The sequence below is a fragment of the Mchenga conophoros genome, linkage group LG12 (genome assembly GCF_057382185.1).
Source record: "Mchenga conophoros isolate Kocher_MC1m ecotype Shallow Benthic linkage group LG12, M_conophoros_male_GT1.1, whole genome shotgun sequence".
Classification (NCBI taxonomy): Eukaryota; Metazoa; Chordata; class Actinopteri; order Cichliformes; family Cichlidae; genus Mchenga; species Mchenga conophoros.
In genome coordinates this window covers 34,781,664-34,803,238 of record NC_140537.1, presented here as the reverse complement: position 1 = coordinate 34,803,238, position 21,575 = coordinate 34,781,664, and the positions used below count along the sequence as shown (strand labels likewise).

General features: G+C 40.1%; 1 protein-coding gene across 3 annotated transcripts in view; it reads left to right on the top strand.

Annotated features, from left to right (window-relative positions):
- LOC146563116 (ral guanine nucleotide dissociation stimulator-like) overlaps positions 1-21,575 on the top strand; it is a 59,299-nt gene that overhangs the window by 2,071 nt on the left and 35,653 nt on the right. The window contains exon 1 of one of the 3 annotated variants that reach the window (XM_085295496.1): positions 10,530-10,823. The exons of 1 other annotated variant lie outside the window; for it this stretch is intronic. In XM_085295496.1, the coding sequence (XP_085151622.1) occupies positions 10,728-10,823 (96 nt within the window). In that variant the 5' untranslated portion in view covers positions 10,530-10,727. Of the gene's footprint in view, positions 1-10,529; positions 10,824-20,667; positions 21,237-21,575 lie in introns of those variants that run through there. One more of the 3 variants, XM_085295497.1, reaches the window with a different exon arrangement.

Genomic DNA, 21,575 nt, shown 5'->3' with positions numbered 1-21,575 from the left:
TTGTGATTTCTGTGCAGATATTTTATTAAGCTCGTGGCGATACCAATGTATTTTTTCTTTCTTTTTTTTTTGTGTTATTTATGTTCGCTCTTGTTCCAGGTAAACAAACAAGCCCTCGTGCTGTAATGGGAATTTTTTGGCCAATACCAACATTTAAAATAACAGTTTGTCAGGCATCCGCTCCTGATGCCGCCATTTGTCTTTTTATTTTGTTACATTAACTTTTGTTACATGGAAAAATAAATTGTTATTGTACAATGTTAGGTATGAATTGAATGAAGTCCTGGATGGATAAAATTGTTATAAAATACCAATTCAACCAATATTTTTTCACCACTATGTTTATCTCCAGTAAAAAAAAATAAAATAAAATAAACAACCAAAAAATAAATAAATAACTGTCCTATTTTTTAACAGTTTTTCAAACAAACTGACAAATAGATTAATTAGATATTGAAGGTTTAAAGTTGGAAAATGGATAAAAACCGAACATACCTCAGTAAATTCACTTAAAATGTAAGTGGCAAATAAGAAATCCTAATAAAGACGTGTCTATGGTTACATTATTGGCCAAAAATTTCACTGAACAGTTTTTAAAACTAGTAGGCAGATGCTTGTTTGTCTCCTAGGCTTATAAACTGAAGTATGAGTTATTTTTAGTGATAGTTTTCTGCTTGTTGTTGCCTCTTGGTACTTGCTTCAGGAAATGTCCTTCAACCAATAGAACTCATAATCTTATCTGTCCAAGAACGGAGGGCAGGAGGTGGTGTTGACGGGATGTTGGTGGAGTTACTTCCTCTTGTTTGCTTCCATAAACAGAGCGTTAATGTTACATCTTACCGTCAGAGATGTGAGGAGGTGTGTCTGATTTTAATTCTTTCAGTCACTCAGTGGGAAGTTAATCAGTTTCCTTAAATTGTTCCTGTTGATTAATTTTGTTTTTGCAGTGTTTACTCTCCTGGTGTCTAAAGGCGTGAGCTGGAAAATCTGAATTGTATGCAGGTGTTTGTGTTACTTTTTGTAAAAATATTTTATGATTCTAATAATGGTATAAAAGTCAGTCAGTTACAACCAGTCAGCTCAGAGAGGCCCAGAGTTCGATATAAACTTTGGCCTAAAGTCTAGCTAAAAAGAATATGTTGGGCAAGTTGATTGCAAGCCTGTTTGGACTTGTGTCGGTGTTTCCATTAATTATAGTTAGAAGCACTGTTTTCAGAATCTTAATTAGTCTCAATAAGCCGTGTCATGTTCATTATCAGGATTAAATATATTTTGCAGCTTCCCGCTGATTTAACTAAAAGAAAAGGCCTCTCTTTTAGTGGGAGAGGTTGCTGTGATTTGATGCTGTCATGGTATTTTCTTGTCTTTTCTATTAAAAGTCCCAGCTCATAACTGTAAGACAGGGTTACAGCCTCACTGTGTTGTTTCTATAATTTTTCCATGCTAGAAATCATCAAGTAAACCCGATGAATCTGTGTCAAAGGTCACTGCTGAGCTTTGTCTGCGAGGCGAGCAGGATGGATGTGAGGCTTCCCACCGCCTCCATTCAAAGGCTGCGTTTAACCCTCAGCTCTCACTGCCTGGATTTTACTGTAAACACCCTTATTCTTCTTTGTCTCCTCCATGTAAATCCTGCTTCCTGCTGCTGGTATTATTGATGTTTATCTGCTTCTGAAACATTTATTTGCACTCCCAGTTTTGGTTTTTTTGTACTATTGTAGGAATCGCAGATAAAGCTGTAAGCCTCTCTGTCGCTCCATTTTCTGCACAAACCACTCCATTCTTGAGCTTGACTTCACTCCAAGCATATCGGACTTCTTTGTCTGATGGAATGTGACAAGAATCAGACTTTTTTTCTCCAGTTTTTAGTCCTCAGGGTTTTTCTTTTCTTTTCTCCTTTTTTTCATTTATGTAGAGGAAGGGCTTGTCCTTGAAATCTCTTTTCTGAAGAAGCCTTTTTGCACTGCTGGGCAAAGTGTATGAATAGTGTTGCAAAGTGCAGGAGCTGTGTAACATTTCCACTCGTTGATGACACTTGTTTTGCCCCACTCTGTTTTTGTTCGGTCAGCAAACAGCTCGAATTTTTGTGTCAGGGCTGCCAACATTTGTCCACGTTTGTGACAGGATTAGATTTGAGTGTGTAGACACTGTAATCATTTGCAGGCGTGTTCATGCTGAGTGAAGGCAAATTTTTCCATCCAGAGACTCTGCAGGCCAGAAACAAGATGATTTCAGGATACAGAACAGGCAGAAGAGTCCGGAAATTTCTTTGTATGCCTGTCTCTGCTCTTAGGAATCATATGTGATAGATAGATTATATTTTTAGTATTTTCTTTCCTATCTGTATACAGTTAGAGCCATGAGTTTTTGAACGGTGACACTTCTTTTTTTGTAGTTTTTGCTCCATACACCTCCATAGTGGAAGTACTGACTTTCCGCTTTAATTCAGGGAGGGTAAAAAGGTATTGCATTAACTTTGTTAGGCAGGCATTTTATACACCACCCCCCATTTTCTGAGGTTCAAAAGTAAGTGGACATCGTTGACTAATGAGCTTTACTGTTGTTGCATGACAGCAATGAGTAAATGGTGTCTTTTCACTGGAACTCTTAGTATGAGGTCAAAAGAGACGCTGATGCAAGTGAAGGAGGCTGAAAGAAACAAAGTAAGCCCAACAGAAAGATTCCAGAAACTGTCCTGCTCATGAAAAACAGCTGAAGACATTTAAAGTGCATGAGAATTATTACAGAATTACTTCCATGGTTTATCATCCAAGTATCATAGAGGCTCCTTGAACTTATTTAGTCATTTTGGCTTTAGGCTTCATTTCAAAAAATCCTGCTAAAAAGCCAGTTCCTTCCTCTTTGGACAGAAGAAGCTAATATGAACTTGGACCAGAATGATGGGAGGAGTAAAGCAGGGAGAAGGAGAGAAACAGCTCATGATATGAAGCATATCACATCATCTGTCAAACTCAGAGGAGGGATTGTTATTGCATGGGCATGTATGTGTCAGAGGAACTGGGTCACTGGTGTTTGTTGATCATGTGACTGCCGAAAAAAGTAGCAGGATGAGCTCTGAAGTGTACAAGGCTACACTCTTAGAGAAAAAGTCAACTTTCTATTTGTGCACATGGTCACACATACAGTTTACAGTTGGCACGGATCTACTTTAAGTCACAATTATGTAGGGCTGTTCGATATATCGTTTGTTTTGTGGCGTCGCAAAATAAACTGTTTACGGCAATATTATTTTTACACTTTTGATGGTCGCTGTAGTGGCTATATTCATTTCTTAAAGTTCTCTCTTTCTCTTATATTTAATATAACCACACTACCGACAGACAAGCGCCTGTTTTTATGCGTTGTCGTTAGCAACAACGACGGTAACACCATCGCGTGTCCGCTTGTTTATTTTCCACATAAACCTTTCACAATAAAGCTCAAGATCCTGTTGAGACTTTTCAAAATAAACTGAATCACGTGAAAAAGTATGCAGAGTATTTACGGATGAGAAACAAAAAAGAGGCGTCAGGTGCCTAAAAATAAACCTTAGACTCAAACGTTAGAACAGGTTTTTCCCCGCAGCACGCCGTGTAATAAATACTCACAAAGAAAACGGCGGCCGTTACAACTTGTGTCTAAAAATGTATAGCTTCATGCATCGGTTAAAACACTCGACTCCAGCTACTCGACGCCCAGCTGGAAACACTTCACGTAAGTCGAGCTGCCCGAGATTCACAGAATTTACAGAAAATGTTAAAATTTTGTAATTTATATCGTTATCGGGACGATAGATGTCTTATGTCGGTCATATCGCACAGCCCTACAATTATGAGTGAAATCCTCGTTCTGTCCTGCACAACCGGCGTCGCCTTCCTGCTGTGTTTTCCAAAAGACTAAGAACAAACTGGGTATTTCAGTAACCTTAAACTCTTATTTCAATGTGTAATCAGGCTGCTGACATTAAGAATAAGAATTATTTGTTACTTCAGCCTGATTGCTCCCAAAAAAGGAACTCAAAGCTGTGATTGGTTGGATTACCATTGCATTCGGTGCCTATCCTTATACTACTTTCTTCTTCTACCCCATTATAATTTGGATGCAGGTTTTGTACTTTGCACTCCATGCCACTCTGCAGAAATAAACCTGCCAATATATGATGCTGTTATATTATAGATAAATCTGCAAAGCATTAAATGAGCAGTGTAAGCTGTCTCCAGCAATCAGATTTAAGTTATATACCAAGGAGTGAATCAATGATTCTAATCCAATAATATTATGAATATGATTCTGCATTATGAGTATGTTCAAGTATTTTTAGTACATTTTAATGCTAAAACCTTTGCACGATTCCAACTTTTACATAAGTACTTAAATGTTTGTCTCACAACTGTACAAAATATTTTTTTAAACCTTTCATGTATTTCATATGTATCAGAGCACCGGTCTGCACATGAGCCTGAAAACCTTAAAGTCATTCTGATCTAATGTTCTGCTTTCCTTTTAGCACCTCTCTCTCTTCATCATAGGAAGACATCATTCAAATGACTCATATTTAATGCCTTTTCAAGTACAGTTTGATTTACATAAAGCTCTAAACCATTACCCCCTAAAAAGTTAAATTAACTTTTATAACATTTAGTTAACCAAAGGAATATATTTGATCACAGTTCTACCATGGAGCCAACTCACAACCACCTGTTTCACAAGCCTGATGTGACAGTTAAGGGGTGGAATGGAACATTTTGTAAAAGCAAATAAATCCTGACGTAAAAGCAAAATAATGAATTTTAATTTTTGACCTTGAAGATATGTTTACAAGTTCTTTGCAGCCTAAATATGACAGTGTCATAGTTGTGCAGGAAGTTGAACACATAAGATTCACCCCTTTCCTTTTCCACCTCCTGACATCTTTTTCTCATTACTGATTGGTTCTTGTGTTTTCTAAGTGAAATCACCTGCCACACATTCTTTTTGCCTTCCATAACTTCCAACCATCCTGTCCATCTATCCATCAGTCCATTTTCTCACGCTTATCTGCTCATCTATCTAAGCATAGAAGCCCAGATCTCTCCTTCTCTCTCCCCAGCCTAGCCTTCTCCTCGAGCTTTGCCGGGGAAACACCCAGGCATCCCAGGCCAGCTGAGAGATAAAATCTCTCTAGCATGTCCTGGATCTGGCCCGGGCCTCCTCTTGCTAGAACGTGTCCAGAACACTTCACCCAGGAGGCATCGTGTCAGATGCCCGAACCACCTTAACTGGCTCCTTTTGATGTGGAGGAGTAGCAGTTCTAGTCTGTACTCCTATCAAATGACTGAACTCCTCACCCTGTCTCTAAGGGAGAAGCCAGCCACCCTTAGGAGAAAGCTCGTGACTATAGGTGAGGGTAGGTATGTAGATCGCTTTTTTACAGTTCAGCTCTGTCTGACAGAGAAAGAGTGAGCGTAAAATACCTAATCATTTTTTCTGAAGCATGTTATGATGGCTATATCCTTTATGTATCTCATAGGATGAGCACATTGCCCAAACCTCCTCATTAACTTAAAACAATGTTTATTTATCCCAGCAGCCAAAATATTGAATATAGCCTAAAACGAAATAGCTTAAATAAACTAGAATAGCTCTATAAAAATAAGTATAGCATGACAGAAAATATATGAAAGGGTTGGTTTAATAAAAAAAAATGAAAAAAGTGAATGTTTAGTGTCATTAAAATAATCTTAGCCAAACCTTCAGCTATAAAACTGCCTGCACATAAAAGTGAAACTTGTCTTTACATCTCCATCATTTTGAAATTAGCTTCAAAGACACATATTGTTCTGTAGTTCTCTTTTCAGTTCATTGACTTTCTGAAGCCTGTTTCTTGTCAGCAGCACAATAAGCCTAACCCTCTGGATTGTGGATGCGAACATCAAAATGACAAATTTGATGTTTACAAAACAAAAATGATCTCATATCAAATAGATACGACCTCTTTTTATGCTCAGAGAAAATCAGATAAGATTAAAACATTTTTATTAATTTGCAGATTATTACCATTAATGTTGTTGAAAGTTGTGAGGAGCAAAAAATTATATTTAGATCAGTTTAAAAAGTGTGAAGGACCAGATTTACCCTGTCCTTGACAGGGTCTTAAAGATCTTCTTGATTTAAACTAGGTTACAGGCCAGTTTTCAATAGGTAATTTCTGTTTGTTTCTATTCTTTGCTCAGTCTGCTGAGCAAAGAATAGAAACAAACAAACATAAAGGTTATATTTTCCTGTTTACATGTTTCTTTTGATTTTTCCTTGAAAGTCTCGTGTTAAGAAGTCAGAACAAGTACTGTTGTTGTTGTTGTTGTTCTGTAATCTGTAATCATTTGTCTAAAAGCAGCGTTTAGCCGTAATAACAGGTTTGCACCCTGTAGTCGTGTCTCGGATGAACTGACTTCTCGTGTACCTGCACCGCCCGTCCTGTCTTTGTCTGAGTCCGCAGGAAGCCGAGCTGCAGGTTACACTCTGGCTTCCTGTCCTGGCTGTGTATCTATAGACGGAGGAGGAGGAGGAGGGGGTCTATCTTATATAGCCCTATGAAGAGCCAGCTTTGCCTCCCTGTTTCCATGACAACCGCTCTCCTACAGTATTCATCCGTGGGACGGTCTCTGCATCTGAAAGCAGTTCCCAGTGGTGTTTCAGGCCCTCTCGCTCTCTTTTCCTTCAGCTTCTTTGCTACTTCTTTTACTTCTTAATAGTGTTTTTAAAAAGCAGCGGCAGTTCCTCATCTTTACTGGCTGCTGTACTTTTAAATCTCCATGTTGAGGATCATTGAATTCAGCACTTTTTAAATCAATTCAAATTTTCTACTCAATTCAATTCAGTTTTATTTATACAGTGCCAAATCACAACAGCAGTTGCCTAAGGATGCTTTATACTATAAGGTAGACCCTGCTATAATTCTTCAAGTTCCTCAAAACCAGTGATTATTATTTCAAGAGTGACCTGTGCACAAAGGATGTGCAATAATATAGAGTCAGACAAATAATACAAAGACACATTATACATGTTCACAGTTTTAAATAAGCATGTGTAAGAATAACTGCAGATACATGTAAACTTATACTTCAATGAAATAAACCCCTGAACTGAAATAAAACCAGTACGCTGTAACAGAAAGAATCAAGTGCTTTTTTCCATATAAACAACACCACCATAAATATCTTTAAGAGTCAACAGTTTCACTTTTGTAACTATGAATATAACATACAATATAAACCATAGGCTGGATCATTTTAACATGCACTCAGTCTTATCAGAGTTTAGAACAAACTTATGTCTGATTAGAATTTTTCTGAAATGCATGAGATGTGATACATTTAGCAGATGTGGTAAAGTATTCTTTCTGCCTGCACTATACACAGTGCGGTGTAGTTTAGGTAGAGCACCACTTTTCCCTCCTGTGTCGCCTGATGGTTTGCCAGAATCTCTTCGAAGCAGTCTGAAATTCTTTTTCCGTGGCCTCTCCAAACTCCTCCCATGAATTTTTGCTCCAGCCACTGCCCGAGCTGCGCTCCGCTTGGCCTGTCAGGACCTATCGGCTGCCTCTGAAGTCCCACAGGTTAACCAAGCCCGATAGGACTCCTTTTTCTGCCTAATGGTTCCATTCACCACCGGAGTCAACCATTTAGTTTGGGCGTTAGCACGGTGAAAGGCACCGAGCACCTTGTGGCTGCAGCTCAGTGCAGCAGCTTCAACAATGGAGGTGCTGAACATGGTTTATTTGGACTCGGTGTCCCCAGTCTCTCTCGGACTGCTGTTAAAGCTCTGCTGAAGGTGGGAGTTGAAGATCTCGGAAATGGGAGCCTCTGCCTGGCGTTCCCAGTGATTAGAAAATCGACCCGCAGTCTAGGGTTTTCTTGGTGCCATGTGCACTTATACACCCCTGTGACCTGGAAGAAACCCAGAATAAGTGGAAGAAAATGGATGGACGGAAGTTTTGTTGATATAAATAATACGTTAGGCTCTTGGCTATGACTGCTAGGCACCATGATTACATCATAATTTCTGATGTAAATGAGAAGCTTCAGGGGCCTAACATATACCTGTGCGCCAAGTTTGGTTGTTCATCTCCTGATTTCTTTTTCTAAAGTGTAGAAAAAGAACTGCCTGTAGCTCGATGGCTGCAGTTTGTAGGTGAATAAAAGTGGACCAGGAGAATATCCTTGTGGAACATCTGCAGGAGGTGTGAAACCTTTGGAGACTACTGTCTGAGTTGTACCAGAAATACAAGAATAAAACCATTTAATGTGCTGTTGATCTAAGCCAGCTGAGCATATCTTTTCTACCAGAATACCATAATCTGTCTACAAAAAATGCATGAGAAAAAATGAAAGACTTTCAGAAACAAAACGTGTCTTCACAACGCTAACCCTGTTTTTTCACGTCAAAGCAGACTTGCTTCCTTTCTATCAGCATTTCAGCCATTTAGGGTAACAGCCGTGTGACCTACATACAGCGACTTTCACAAGAGGTATTTTGAGTCTTTGCAGAAGCACATTAAAGCCTTAAGGTTCAGGCTGCAAACACGACAAAGATATTATATCAGAATGTCAATACGGAGTCCAGCTGGAGGCGAGATGGTTCCCGGTGGGCTCTGAATCAATCCTGCTGCTGTGGGGAAACCTGCACCTACACAGCAAATAAAAACATGAAAGACACTCTGAGAATATGTCCTGAAAAGGTTTGTTTTATCTCAGCCGCTCCGCTCTAGTTTAAACTGAATACTTTTACTTCTTTTTGTTTGTAACCCGCAGCTTCAATAACAAGCTTGTAATTACCTCATGGATCAATAAACGAGCAGATAATCGGCCCATGTGTCTCCTCCACTGTCAGATAGAGCTGATTCACAGACTGTCGTCTGACACCTCCTCGTTTCAAGTGATAATCGGTGACATTTTCATGGTGCTGCTCAGTAATTTAGCTTCAAAGCTTCAACATTTGCTGGTTTAATGAAGCCAGAAGTGAGCATATTTGGAGAGGGTGGAGAGTTTAATTATCAGCTAATTCTAGCATACTCCATCCACACACTCTACAGGTATAAAAGTAGAATGACGCAAATACCTGCTAATTAGTGCTAAGTAAAAAACTACTCAGTCAATTTTTTGGATGGCTTATACTGTCCAAGAAAGACATTAAAATGCTCCAAAAGGCACCAACAACACAAATGTAGTTGAGAGGTCAAGTTCAGGGACAATGAGGCCCAGTCAATAGTGTCCATGCCCCTGACTCCAGTTTTCCCCTACAGTCATTGGAAAGGGGTAAACTCTGCATAGAGGCCAAAACCAATGTTTTGTACCAGGTAAACATGTTTAGTTAGATCGTGACATGGGGACACTTTTTGGAGCCATCCTCATGTTTCCATTTTAGGAACTCCAGTTTATGGGCTTGGAGATTTTGATTAGTTTGTTTTGTTGTCCTTTTATTTGACATCCAGTTTGATAAATTTGTATATTTGACAACAATAATGTTTTTTTAAGTACAAAGTGGCCACGCCCTAAAGCATTCTGCGGTATCATTATCTTTGAGTCTAATAATAATTGTTGCATTCAGTAAGACTAGTGCCAAAGATCATAAACCCATCAGGAAAATGTTTACTGAGGTCAAGAGAACATTTAGGTCATTTTTACCATAAATTTCTATGAAGTCTTTGTTATACTAGAGGCATCAACTGCATGTTGCAGGTTTGACGCACACATGCTGTTTTTTAGTTTCAGGTTGTATTTGCAGTAAGTCAAGTTAAATGTGAGTTAATGTAAATTCTGCAGCAATAAAGCTAAAATTGCATTGTTGAAAATATCTGCAAAAGTCAGTGCTGCCCACGTGCAGTGAAGGAGCACAGCAAAGAGACCATCAAACATAAAATTTAACACTAAAATCCAACCCCAAAAAAAAGAGAGAGAGAGAAAGGACTTTGCTAACATCCTGTTGAAAAGATCTTCAGACTTTTAGACTCTCATCAAACCCATAAAAGAAAAATAAGTTTTAGAATAAGGGCTGGTAACTCAGCAGAATGCGTGCCTTCACATTTACCAGCGACATTAATGAGAAGAGAGTCTGATTCATACATCAGCCTCTGAAGCAGTCACCCTGCTTCATCTTTAATGGGCTCACACAGACCGTCTGGCACTACAGGAGCAAAACAGAGCTGGTCCTTCTCTCCTGATTAAATCGCTGCAGCATAATGAAGCAGAAGCGAGTCAGACAGCAACTCGGAGGACCCTCTGTGTACTTGCTGCATTTTATTTCATTTGGCGAGGTTTTATTTTTTCCGGGCAGACGTGTGCTTTGGTTCGGTGGCGAGTCCGAGCACCTCTGTCTGAATGTGAGAGCACTGCGGTCGTGGCAAAACAGCTGAGTGGTGTTGGGCAATACCCCCAGAGGACGGACGGAAAGACGAGAGAGCAGCTGCTGACAGTTAGACGCTCCTTGGTGAGGAGGAGAAGGAGGGGAAGAAAGGCGAGAAGAGGAAGAGGAAGAGGAAGGGGAGTGGATGGTTGTTGGTGTTTGGGGAAAAGGAGGTGGAGGGGTTTCTTTGAGGTGGATTTCTTTGCAGTCCTCTGTGATAGGACTGCGAAGCGAGCAGCCAGACTGGGGAGCTCCTCCTTTTTCATTTTTTCTTCTGGTTTTATTTGTGTTTTTGTTGTGGTTGCGTGCAGTCGAGCGTTGGCTGCACGGTGCGTTCAGGGCACAGCATGGAAGCCAAATCCCTGTTCAGCCTGCACAGAGCGCTCGCTCAGCCTGTCAAGATGTGCATGTTCGATTTCCCCGTCACCATCCTGGACGACCTGGTGAGCTCTGATACCGCGCCAGGCTGGCTGGGTGTACGTGTGTGTGTGGATGCAGCGTGTGTGTGGAGAGGAACATAAGTGCATTCATACATACTGTATATGTATCTAGTTAAATTTTAAATGCTTGAGTGTGTGTGAGTGTGTTCCTGTGTACTAATTGCATATTTGATACTGTAGCATATATTCGTGCATGCTTACTGTAAAAAGAAGACTGAATGTGTATTTTAATGCAGTATTAACGTCTGTAGATTATTTTAAAATGGACACAGGTGTGTTTCTTAAGCTGTATACATCTATTAATTTGTTTACTTGTATGGCTGTAAATGATTACAGTATTGAGTGTGTGTGGTTTACAAGTGAAGCTCTTAGTGGACGCAGAACAATAACACTCACCATTCTCTGCTTTTACTTATTTTCTTTTTCTGGCCAGAGAAGTTAATTGCGTTGCTCTTTTATGTCTTCGTTGTTTTGTTTGACTCGTTGGAGCAGTTACAGCCACTTAGAGCTTTTGGACAAGTCCTGTGACTTACAAGCAGTCAAATTGAGAACATTTTTGCTGCCATTATTGGGTTAATGTAATTGGAGTGACTTTTTTGGTTCTGTTTGTTGGGACAGGTTATTTTTATTCCATCAAAGCTGCTGGTCTGTCTCAGTTATGCAGGAGGTCCGGTTTAGCATTAATGAGAAGGGCCAGTACCTTCCTGGTTATAATATATCAACACAACTAGTGTTGTGTGAAGATGAATATCTTAAGCCAAAAATGAATTGTGCCTAAATATAACTGAAAGGTTTCTAGTGGCTGAGTGAAAGGGACGGTGAAAAGCAATTAAAAAGGAAACAAATTAGCAAGTGGGCAAAGAGAAAAAACGAAGTATTACCTAACTGGAATATATACGTATATAAAAACCCTGGGGTTTGTCTGCACCCCTTTACTAAAGGTTCTGTCAAAATGTGCTGAGCCCAGGTTTGCAGGTTGCGTATGTTCACCTGTTGACCTGCATGTTTCCCTTACCTTTTCACCTGATCTGTCAGTTTGCCTTCAGGTTTTGCTTCTGGCTGTATTTCAGAGTCTGTCACACTCTGAAAACATGGTTTCAGGCTGTTTCTTCACATGAATCTGTTTGCATGGGGACGGATGCTTATGTGTTTATTACTGCCAAGTTTTTTCTTTTCATTGTTGCAGAGCTGTGACATAGCATCGTCTGTGTGTGCGTCTGTGTGTGTGTGTGTCGGGCTGCTGCTGATATAAAACTCTGCACACCCAGGAAAACATCTCCCTGCAGATAAAGGTGTGCCCCTTGAAATCCTGACATGTTTGGTCGTGTCTGTAATGATCCCATGGTGAATGTAGTGAATGTGTTGCTCTTAATAAAATGTGCGGCTGAAAGAAGCTCATGATTTAAATGGTTTACAGGGAGTTCTCTTTAGTTGCACGTACACTGGTGTGAGGGTTGCGGGAGCTTTATCTTCAACAGAAGGATTTTTTTTAAGTAATACGTTTTAATAGTTTGATTATTATTTTTTCAGTATTAAGTCGTTAATTATTCTGTTCTTGGGTCTTCACCTGCAGTTAGTCTTTGGCAGCTATTTAAATGATAGATTCTTGGCTAAAATGAAGCTGCAGTTTTAGACATCCAGGTATGGATGTAATATGACAATTGTGGAAACAATGTGAGCTGGCAGCCCAAGCAAAAACTATTCCAGACAGCCATTTTTCACAGTTTGAGCTAAGCCACACCAGCTTTATCAGTGTTTTTGTGCCACAACATCAAGCTATCCTCCAGCGTATTGCAAGCCCAGTGGCCCTTTAAACTTTAAACATGTCGTTTTCCCAATACGAGGCCAATGCACCAAAGAACCAAAGAAATTGTTTACCCCATTTATCCAGCATCTGTGGGATTAACTGGAAGACCAATCATAGGCCAGAAATTTTCACCTTATTATCAGTGCTGAATGTCACTAATAGATTTGTGTTTTAGTATCACTGCAGGCGGCTTAAAATCTTCCTGGACAACATCTTAAAAAATGGGGAGACATCAAGAATTAATGTAACAGGGGTGTCCACATAGTTTTGACCGTGAGTTATCCAGTCTTTCTGTTTGAGGTTTCAAGTGTAAACTGAATGAAGTTAGGTGTGATGGTGCGTTCGTGTGCAGGTAGGTTGGCTGCACAAACCGTCCTCCTGTGCCTTTGTTTGGCAGTCTGCTCCACCTGTGAAATACTGAACATGTTTGAACTAAACTGCAAAGTCTCAATGTTTCCAGTGTGTGATTGGAAACGACAACGTAGTCGCAGTTTTCAAGGTTAATCAAGGACAAGAAAGTTTTTCTTTCATAATGTTGTTGTAGGAAATCTGCTCTAACAAAAATATTTAATTAGATGTGATCCTCTGCTGTGCTGTCAGTGTGAGAGGTGGATATGTACTGTCAGCTGATCGTCTCTCTCTAACTCTCACTTAGTGGCTCAGCTGTATCACCGGATTGTGTTTCATGTGGCCCGAATTCTTCTCTGGGGTCAAACAAAGTCACTTGCGCTCCCTGCTGTTAGGCTTTTGGTGTAGTTACGGCTGGATGTGGCTGAAAAAAAGTGGAGACTTGCAGTTGTAAAGTCTTTTTATTATTAAAAAAATAGAGAATTGACTCTGGTCTTTTGTCAAGTTTGAGAAAGAAAAACTAATGAAATCACTTTGTGTTTTCAGGGTTAGCCATGGAGACTAGAAATTTATAACAAACATGTTACAATGACTTTAACAAAATGGTTTTAGGGGCTTAGAAAGTCACACCCAATGCACCAGCACACACATGTAATGGTATGCTAAATTAAATAAAGGCTCTGCATGTCCATACTGGTGTTTTGACTCATTAGACCTCAGGTTAAGGTTGTCTGAAGCTCTAGTTGTGTTTCCATCCACCTCTACTAAAAAGTGATGTGTGTGATAAAACACTGTGTATTCCAAGCAACAATGCTATACTCGGAGATCCCACTGGACCTGACACTGCTCTCAGATGACTGTAAGTAGTTGTGGTAGACTTGTAATAGACTTTCTTTACCTACTCAAATTAGTACTGGGCCTTTTCCTCTTTAATTTGTTGAAGGGTTCAACAGAGTTTATATGAAATTGCTCATTTAAGGCTACACTGATGTTTTCACTGACTAGATCGCTGCTCGCATTAAGGATGGCAACTCTCTACTACTGTATCATCCAGCTGTACTGAAAAAGGGTTTAGGTAGTATTAATAAAAGCCAAAAATGTCATGTGTAATACAGGTGAGGGTTTCAAACAAAACATTATTCAGTATTAACTGTGAGCTACTCTATAGGGCAAATAACACGTTACACCTTTGGATTGAAGCCCATGCCACGAAGCTCCTGGTGCACAGTTTTTGTGCTGTTAATGCCAGAGAGGACTTTCATGCACGAAACACCTGAGCAGTCAGTGATCCTGCTCCGTAATTTTGTAAGATTAAGTTTTAGCTCAATTAATTTGTCTATGTGGTGTTTTTGGCTGCTCTAATGTTAGTGCCATTTTTGTAACTGTACCTCATAGGCATTAAATTTGTTCAGTGTTCTTGTTAAAACTGTTAGATAACCCATGATATTGATGGTCAAAGTTCAAAATTGATTTGTTTGCAGCTTTTACCAGAGCTGCTTTTTTCAACCTACAATATGAAGAGGATATCTGTTGTATTTAGGACATTTTGTGGGCTCAATAATACTGGAAACTATAAGGCGAATAAGAGTTTTGACCTATTAACCCTTTAAAGCCGGTCGGAGCGGACACGCTCCATTTTGCGTAACTATTTTTAAATCCCGTAGCACTGCAACCACGTAAGCTAGCGCAATAATTTTTTTTGCATATGAAACCGGAGGAGTTGTACTTACATCTGATGCCATCAGCTTGTCCTAAGTCACAGTTTCCTTCCACATAAAGCTTTGCAAAAACTGCATAAAAAGCACTTGCAGCAACAAAAACATAATATTCCAGAAACACGCTTTGCCGATCCGATCAGCTGTTTGTAACACTTCCTACGTCCATCAGCGTGAACTATCGCATGTCCGGCATGAACTGCCCGAAACCGGAAGTGACGTACATTGCGGAAATGTAGTTTTTTACCATCGTGGCCATATGAGCCTCTACTTGTGTTTTTAAAAGTTATGTTTGACTTTATGACTTTCTGTGTCGTTTCTGGGATGCTTAGGACTCATATTGCACTGCTAGAAATATTTTATTTTGATGCATATGCTGTTATTTTGCAAATTTGCACTATAATATATTTTTTTGTTTTTCCTGCAGTATATGAAAATTGGTGTATCTCAAAAATAAAACTATGAAGACACTTAAAATAAATTTCCTGTGGTGGGAAACTAGTTTGTGCAACTTTTTTGTATTTACAGTTTTGAGGGATAAACCTCTTAAATTTCTCTAACTAGAAATATATGTTAAAAAAACAAAAACGATTTTAAATTTTTTTGTAGTTTATTGCACTTTTTTGCAATTTATGTAATTACTGTGCACTTAATGAATACATATTATTAAATTTTGGGCTATAATGGTTGTATTGATGTATAGCAACTTGAAATGCTCCAAAAAATGGCTCCACAGCATGTAAAAATATACTATAAGCTCTGGCGGACTTGGTTCTATGGTAGGTCTTAAAGGGTTAATAGATGCTTCTAAAGAGCCTGCAACTTTGTGTGGTTGCCATTTTGCATTGGATTGGGATTCCACACATATCCCCAAACAAACAAAACAGCTGATTCTGAGGGGATTAGGTTAATTTTAATGGAATAACTGTGCTGTAATAGCCTTGCTAGCTTTACCAGGCAGATTTCAGAGCTGTTTGGTGGCTGTAGTGTGTACCGTTCACAGAACATTTAGTATGACCACTCCATGAAACCATGCTTTATTGGCCTGTTGGCTGGTAGTGTTATTCTTAATAAAACGTCTATTCCAGTATTTGAAAATCACAACCACCTCTTGTGTTCCCTAGTGTTTCTTCTAGAAAGACAATAGCTTTCTGTATTTGTGGGGCATTGCTGTCTTTATTCTAACCTAACCCCAGCATGCAAAGCTGTTCACAGAGTGTAGCAGTATTTTATGGGCAAACAGCAAATATTGAATGCAGAATGCATTATTCTCCTGTTTTATGGGAAACAATGTGTTACTGTCAGACTTTCTTAGAGTGGTTTGATGCAGTTTATTTCCATATTTTCTGTTTTAGTTAAAAACTGTAAACTTTGACAGACTGTGATCAGCTGTTCCTGCAAACAACATTTGTTTTCTGAAGCAGGTTAGAAAACAAGGATGTGCAGCACACTGATGAGTTGCTTACAGCCAGTGATCAGGAAGAAAAAGTTTAACTGTCAGATGTTGTCAGTTGTCAAACTATCAGTTGACTCTGAAGGAAGCATCTGCAGACGTGTTGATAATGTTCACTAAGCAAGGCTGAGGATCTGAGCCATATTATAGCCATATTTAGAATCAACATTTAGACAGTTTTCAGCAGTTAATGAGTACGATGAGTGCAGCGTTTTGTTGTTGGACAACAGTATCCAGACTTTCTTTCACAGGCAGTCAGTGTACTATTAGTCCTTTGCTCTTAGCTCCCACTGCAACCATGAAGCCGTCAGCAATGATCATCCATTTCTGATGTGGGTCATTAAACAGGAAGTCCTGAGGGGCACACGCAGGCAGGCATGGGTCCAAAAAGAGAAAGAAGAAGAAGCAAAAACAAGGCGACTTGGCCAGACAGAAGGCTGGAAATCTACAGCTCAGATAGCATGATTGACAATTTGGCAAGGAACTCAAGTGTGGGTATGCTCGCTGAAGGACCCGAAGAGGAAATTGGAAGCAGGTGTGCAGGTGGATGTGGAGGTGGAGGTGATATGGAAAGGCAGGAGTACACCGGAGACATTTGGACTGAAATAAAGTGGCACAGCAGAGCAGGAGTTTCTTTTCTTTGCTTTTCCATCTGTTGCTGTGGTTTCTTTCAAGTGGAAGATGGTTTATACCCCGGACTCATTAAAGAGCAGAACACCACGGAAAATAACATTCCTGTTTCCAGGCACAACCCGGAATAAAATGTTGATGGTTGTGTTGCTTGGTTGTGCAAGTTTTGACAAGAAGGATAAATGTTTGATATAAAAAAAAGGGTTGAGTTTTCCTTCGTCTGCCATCTTGATATTCTGGAGCTAACTCCTCCAGCCTCCAGTTGTAGACCTTTTGGGCTTTTTAAAAGTGGAAAATTCTCACTTTAGGCATGAAATGGACACAAATCAGCACAGACTTACTGTAGCTCCAGACTCAGAGGCACTTAAACTATGTAAATGTGTAGTGGCTTACATGTTTGCCTAACAGTTTGATCCCAGGAGGTGACACACATCCCTTTGGGGTTGCAGTAGGAAGGGCATCAGGTGTAAAAACTCTGTGATGGGCCCTTGTGAATACAAGAGAAGCCAAAAGGATCTTAAAGTCTTGTAATGTATGTCAACTGACAAGAAGTGCACTCAGGAAAAAAACAGCAGTCCCAGGAGAGGTTAATGTTGACAAGGTGAATCTTCAGGCCGACCCTGATGTTAGTTTAGCTGCTGTATTTGTAAAATATTGAGCTGACAGTGGACGAGAGAAAAGACCTACGATGATAAAGATGGACAGAGCAGAGAATACAGCCATGCTGTAGTTGGAGAAGAACAATGGGTGACTGTATAAGACATGCAATTAAGCTCACAATGAGTAGCCTCTTCAGACTGGTACCCTCTTCCCCCTGGTAAAAAGCAATATGGCGCAATTTCCCTAAATTTGGGGAAATTAATTTCAGGTCCTGTGTAATATTTGTCATTCAGTTGCATTAAAATGATATAAAAGTCACCAGCATCACAGAAAGACTTGAAAGGTCCAGTTCATTGACTTGAATTAGCAGAACTGAGACCTAGAAGGCCGTGATTGAGTGCAGCTACTTGTCTCTGCACACTTTTCAGTCAAAGCTTTTGCCAAATCCAGATGGGTGAGTTATAACCAAATCATCACAGGCTGTCATGATGGCTGAACATAGCTTTAGGGACCACAACAGGATTGTGCACTGTGGTGTGAATATGGTTACTGCTGCTGCAAAGTTGGACTTGGACATTGGAGTCTATGGGATTGAATCACCTTTCAAGCCTGCTTCTAGTGCAGGGGTGGGCAACTCCAGGCCTCGAGGGCTGCTGTCCTGCAGGTTTTAGGTATTACCCTGGGTCAACACACCTGAATCACATGATTAGTTCGTTACCAAGCCTCTGGAGGACTTCAGGACATGTTGAGGAGGTCATTTAACCATTTGAATCAGCTGTGTTGAATCAAGGACACGTCTAAAACCTGCAGGACACCGGCCCTCCAGGCCTGGAGTTGCCCACCCCTGTTCTAGTGGATACTAGAAGATCTCCCTTGAGGTTTCCACTCGATCACAGGAGTGTGATCCTAAATCTGTGTTTGAATGGGTGAATAATGCTTGTAGTATAGAGCGCTTTTAGAGAAGAACAGCACTATAAGAGCCATTTAGCATCTGATTTGGTTGTCATCGTGGAGAAGTTGTTACAAGGTCACTTTGTGCAGTTTGGACAGTTTCATTCAAACTGCTTGACTTAAACTTACCACTGAAACTTTGTGTGGTTGCCAAATGTGTTTGATATTGTGACGGCTCTCAGAAAGACCAGAAAAAGACACGGCCTTTATTTGTGCAGGTTAAAGCCTTGAAAAACATCTTGGGCTGACAGAAATGTGTCACATCAAAAGAAAAACCAAAACAACAAACATGGCATTAAAGTGAAGGGAGTCGAATTTAAAGACGACACTCGGTTTGATGATCAGTCATCTTTAAAAAAAAAAAAAAAAAAAGCAGAATAATTTTTCTGACAATACAATTTCCAAAACAAACACAGGCTGGTTTATTTTATTCTCAGCCTGTGCGACGGTTGTCAGGATGCCTCAGAGCAGAGCTGCCGTCCCCAGGTGGCTGCAGTTGGCATGAGAGAGCATTTTTAAATGCCAGGAGCTTGGAGGAGCACCTGAATGGCTCGACTGGCTGAAATAATAGCAGGGGATACATCTAAAGGCTGTTAGAGGCAGCGCAATCTGGCAAGCTCTCAGAAGCTTCTTCTTGTATGTGTCTGTTACTGGGAAACTCTCCTGTGTTTGTTTGTTTTTTATTCTTGCTGCAGTAAAAAGAGAAGAGGCTCCGGAGGGACAAACAAAACCTATTATTGAATTCTTGAGAAATTAGGTCTAATTAATCTGTGATTTATAAGTTATTTTCTTGTTTTTCTTTTCTGTTTTGAACTACAAGATTAGATATACCAAAATTACTTCTGTTGCTCAAGCAGTTAAACAAGCTTTCATCATCTGTACAGAGAACACGCTGTTTATGTTTGTTTAATCAGCCATGCGGTAAATGTGCTCTGTAGTTCTTTCAACCAGCTCTGTGCACTTTGACAGTTCCAAGTCCATGAAAACTGTGTGACTACGATCCCATAAAACCCTGTAATGCTGCACTGTAAGATGTCTTTACCGGTTAGTCATAAAAAATGCGTAGAATAAAGAGCACATATCCAGGCAGGGTTTCATTAAAAAACAATATATGTTGCCAAAAAATGTATTTTGTGTGCACAGGACACACAATATAAAATAATCACCCAACAAAATAATAAATAATCTGCTGTTACAGTTACTAGTTTATCTGTTCTTGTTTGTTAATGGATCATTAAATCAGCTCCAGAGACATTCTTTAACAAATTATTGTTTATTTCATAAGAAAAAATGTAATCTTCTCTTTATTTAGTGCTGTAAGTTAAATGCTTTTTTTTTTTTTTACTTTAAAAATATTCAGTTTCAGAGAGGAGGTTCACACTGAGCACACATGACAGGTGTGAAAGAGTCTGGAGGCGCTCTGGTGAATGTTATCAGACATCAGGGTACCAGAAGCAAAGCTGCCAGTTGTGGTGTTGTCTGCCGAATGCCGATCAAGCTGCGTGGGGCTGAGCTGCGAGCACAGGTCCTGCTAAAGGACGCCGGGACCCGTGTTCCCCTTCGTGGAGTCTGAATCTGACATTTTGGTCAGAAACATGAACCAGCGAGCCTGTCCAGCTCTCCTCACATCTCCATCTTGAAGTAGTAACCTGTGAAACCTGAATTATCTGCAGATACTATCGCATGATGACTGCAGTGATAGGGACATTTAGATGAAAAACAGTCAGGAGGGATAAGGAGAGGAATGGGCTGTAGCCACCAGCTGCTAAAACATTCCCTTTGTGGGGTTTGTCATGTTGTTGCCTGTCCAGTGGACCTGTTGTCATGACCATCTGCACCAAAGCAGCTGAAATGGGCTCACAGTGGGTTCTGCTTACCAACTGGAGAGATTGATAGCACTGAAGTTTAGCTTTGTTTTTTACTGTAATGGCTGAGTGTTCCCTTCACTTATTGACCAGTAAATGCTTGTCTCCCATTTATTAATTTATTGTTTTTTATCTTGATTTAACCAGGAAGGTAGTCCAGAAATCAGACTTTTTTATTTGTTCCCTGAGTTCTTGTGCTTTATTTGGATTTTTGTTTCTTTACTTTTTGGACTCGCCTCTGAGAAAAAAAAAAAGTGCAGGCCTTCTATATTTTTTTGCAGCATTAAATATGTGTATCTGCAAACTGAGTCAAACAACACTAATTAAAAAAACAAACACCTCTTCCTCTGGATCAAGGTGATGACAACAAGTGCCCTGAGGTGTCAGAGGAACAGGTTCAGTAAGTTGTTTTCAGTTAGAGGTGTTTGAATTTCTTAAGACGGTTCCTGTTAGTCTGTTTTCATTCGTCCCTACAGGTTGCCTAACGCTCACATAGCTTCAGATGACGTTGTTAAACACGTAAACTACCTGGAGATAATCCCCTCCTTCAGTTAAGCAGGAAATTTCTTCGAATTTTATTGCATCATGTTGAGGTTTCATTTTCTCTTGAGAGCGGTAACAGCAGGACATTTGAGCGTCGTAGCCTCACGGTGTTGTTGTTGTTGTGGAGGTCATTACCAAGCGGTCTCTCTCCACCTTTGACATACACGGACAGATGTGAGCCTCTTCTAGAAAGCCTTTTCCTTTTTTCCTGGCATAGGTTAATTTTTTTCTAGTGTTGTTCCTCGTGTTGTTGACACAGCTGTTAAAGTAAACATGCATGAGCTGAGCGTTGGCGGTTGGGGCTCGGCCAATCTGTGAAGAGGGGAGTGGGAGCCCTGGAGTCGCCTTCACTGAGGTTCTGCTCCTCCAGGATCCTCATGTTTTTTGGGACTGGTTGTCAGCAAAGCCGTGATGTGGTGCTGGAGCCGGTGGATCTGTGGACTGCTGGCCGGGACCTGGGATGGCGAGGATTATTACAGGACAGTCGGAAGAAAAGAAAGACAGGTTGGAGCTCTTAATGTTTGCCTTCACTCTTAAGTGTAAAGAGGCTGAGTTTGTAGTTCAGTGTTGGGCTTGAACTGAAGGACTGGCCACATTGGCTCCTTGCAGGTAAAATAATGCCACCCTCTAACAGCGAAGGAAGTTGTAGTGAAGCGGAAGACACGTTTAGACGGATACTGGTTTATAGTTCCAGGGAAAGCACTGGAATTTTTTTTTTTCAAAATAAGTCCCAGTTTAAATTAAACTCTGGTTGAGTGCTCCCCAGTTTAGCCCCCCGGTATAAATAGCACTGACTCAGCATTAGTTACCTGTGTTTATTTTACTGTTTAACCTTTGCTACAC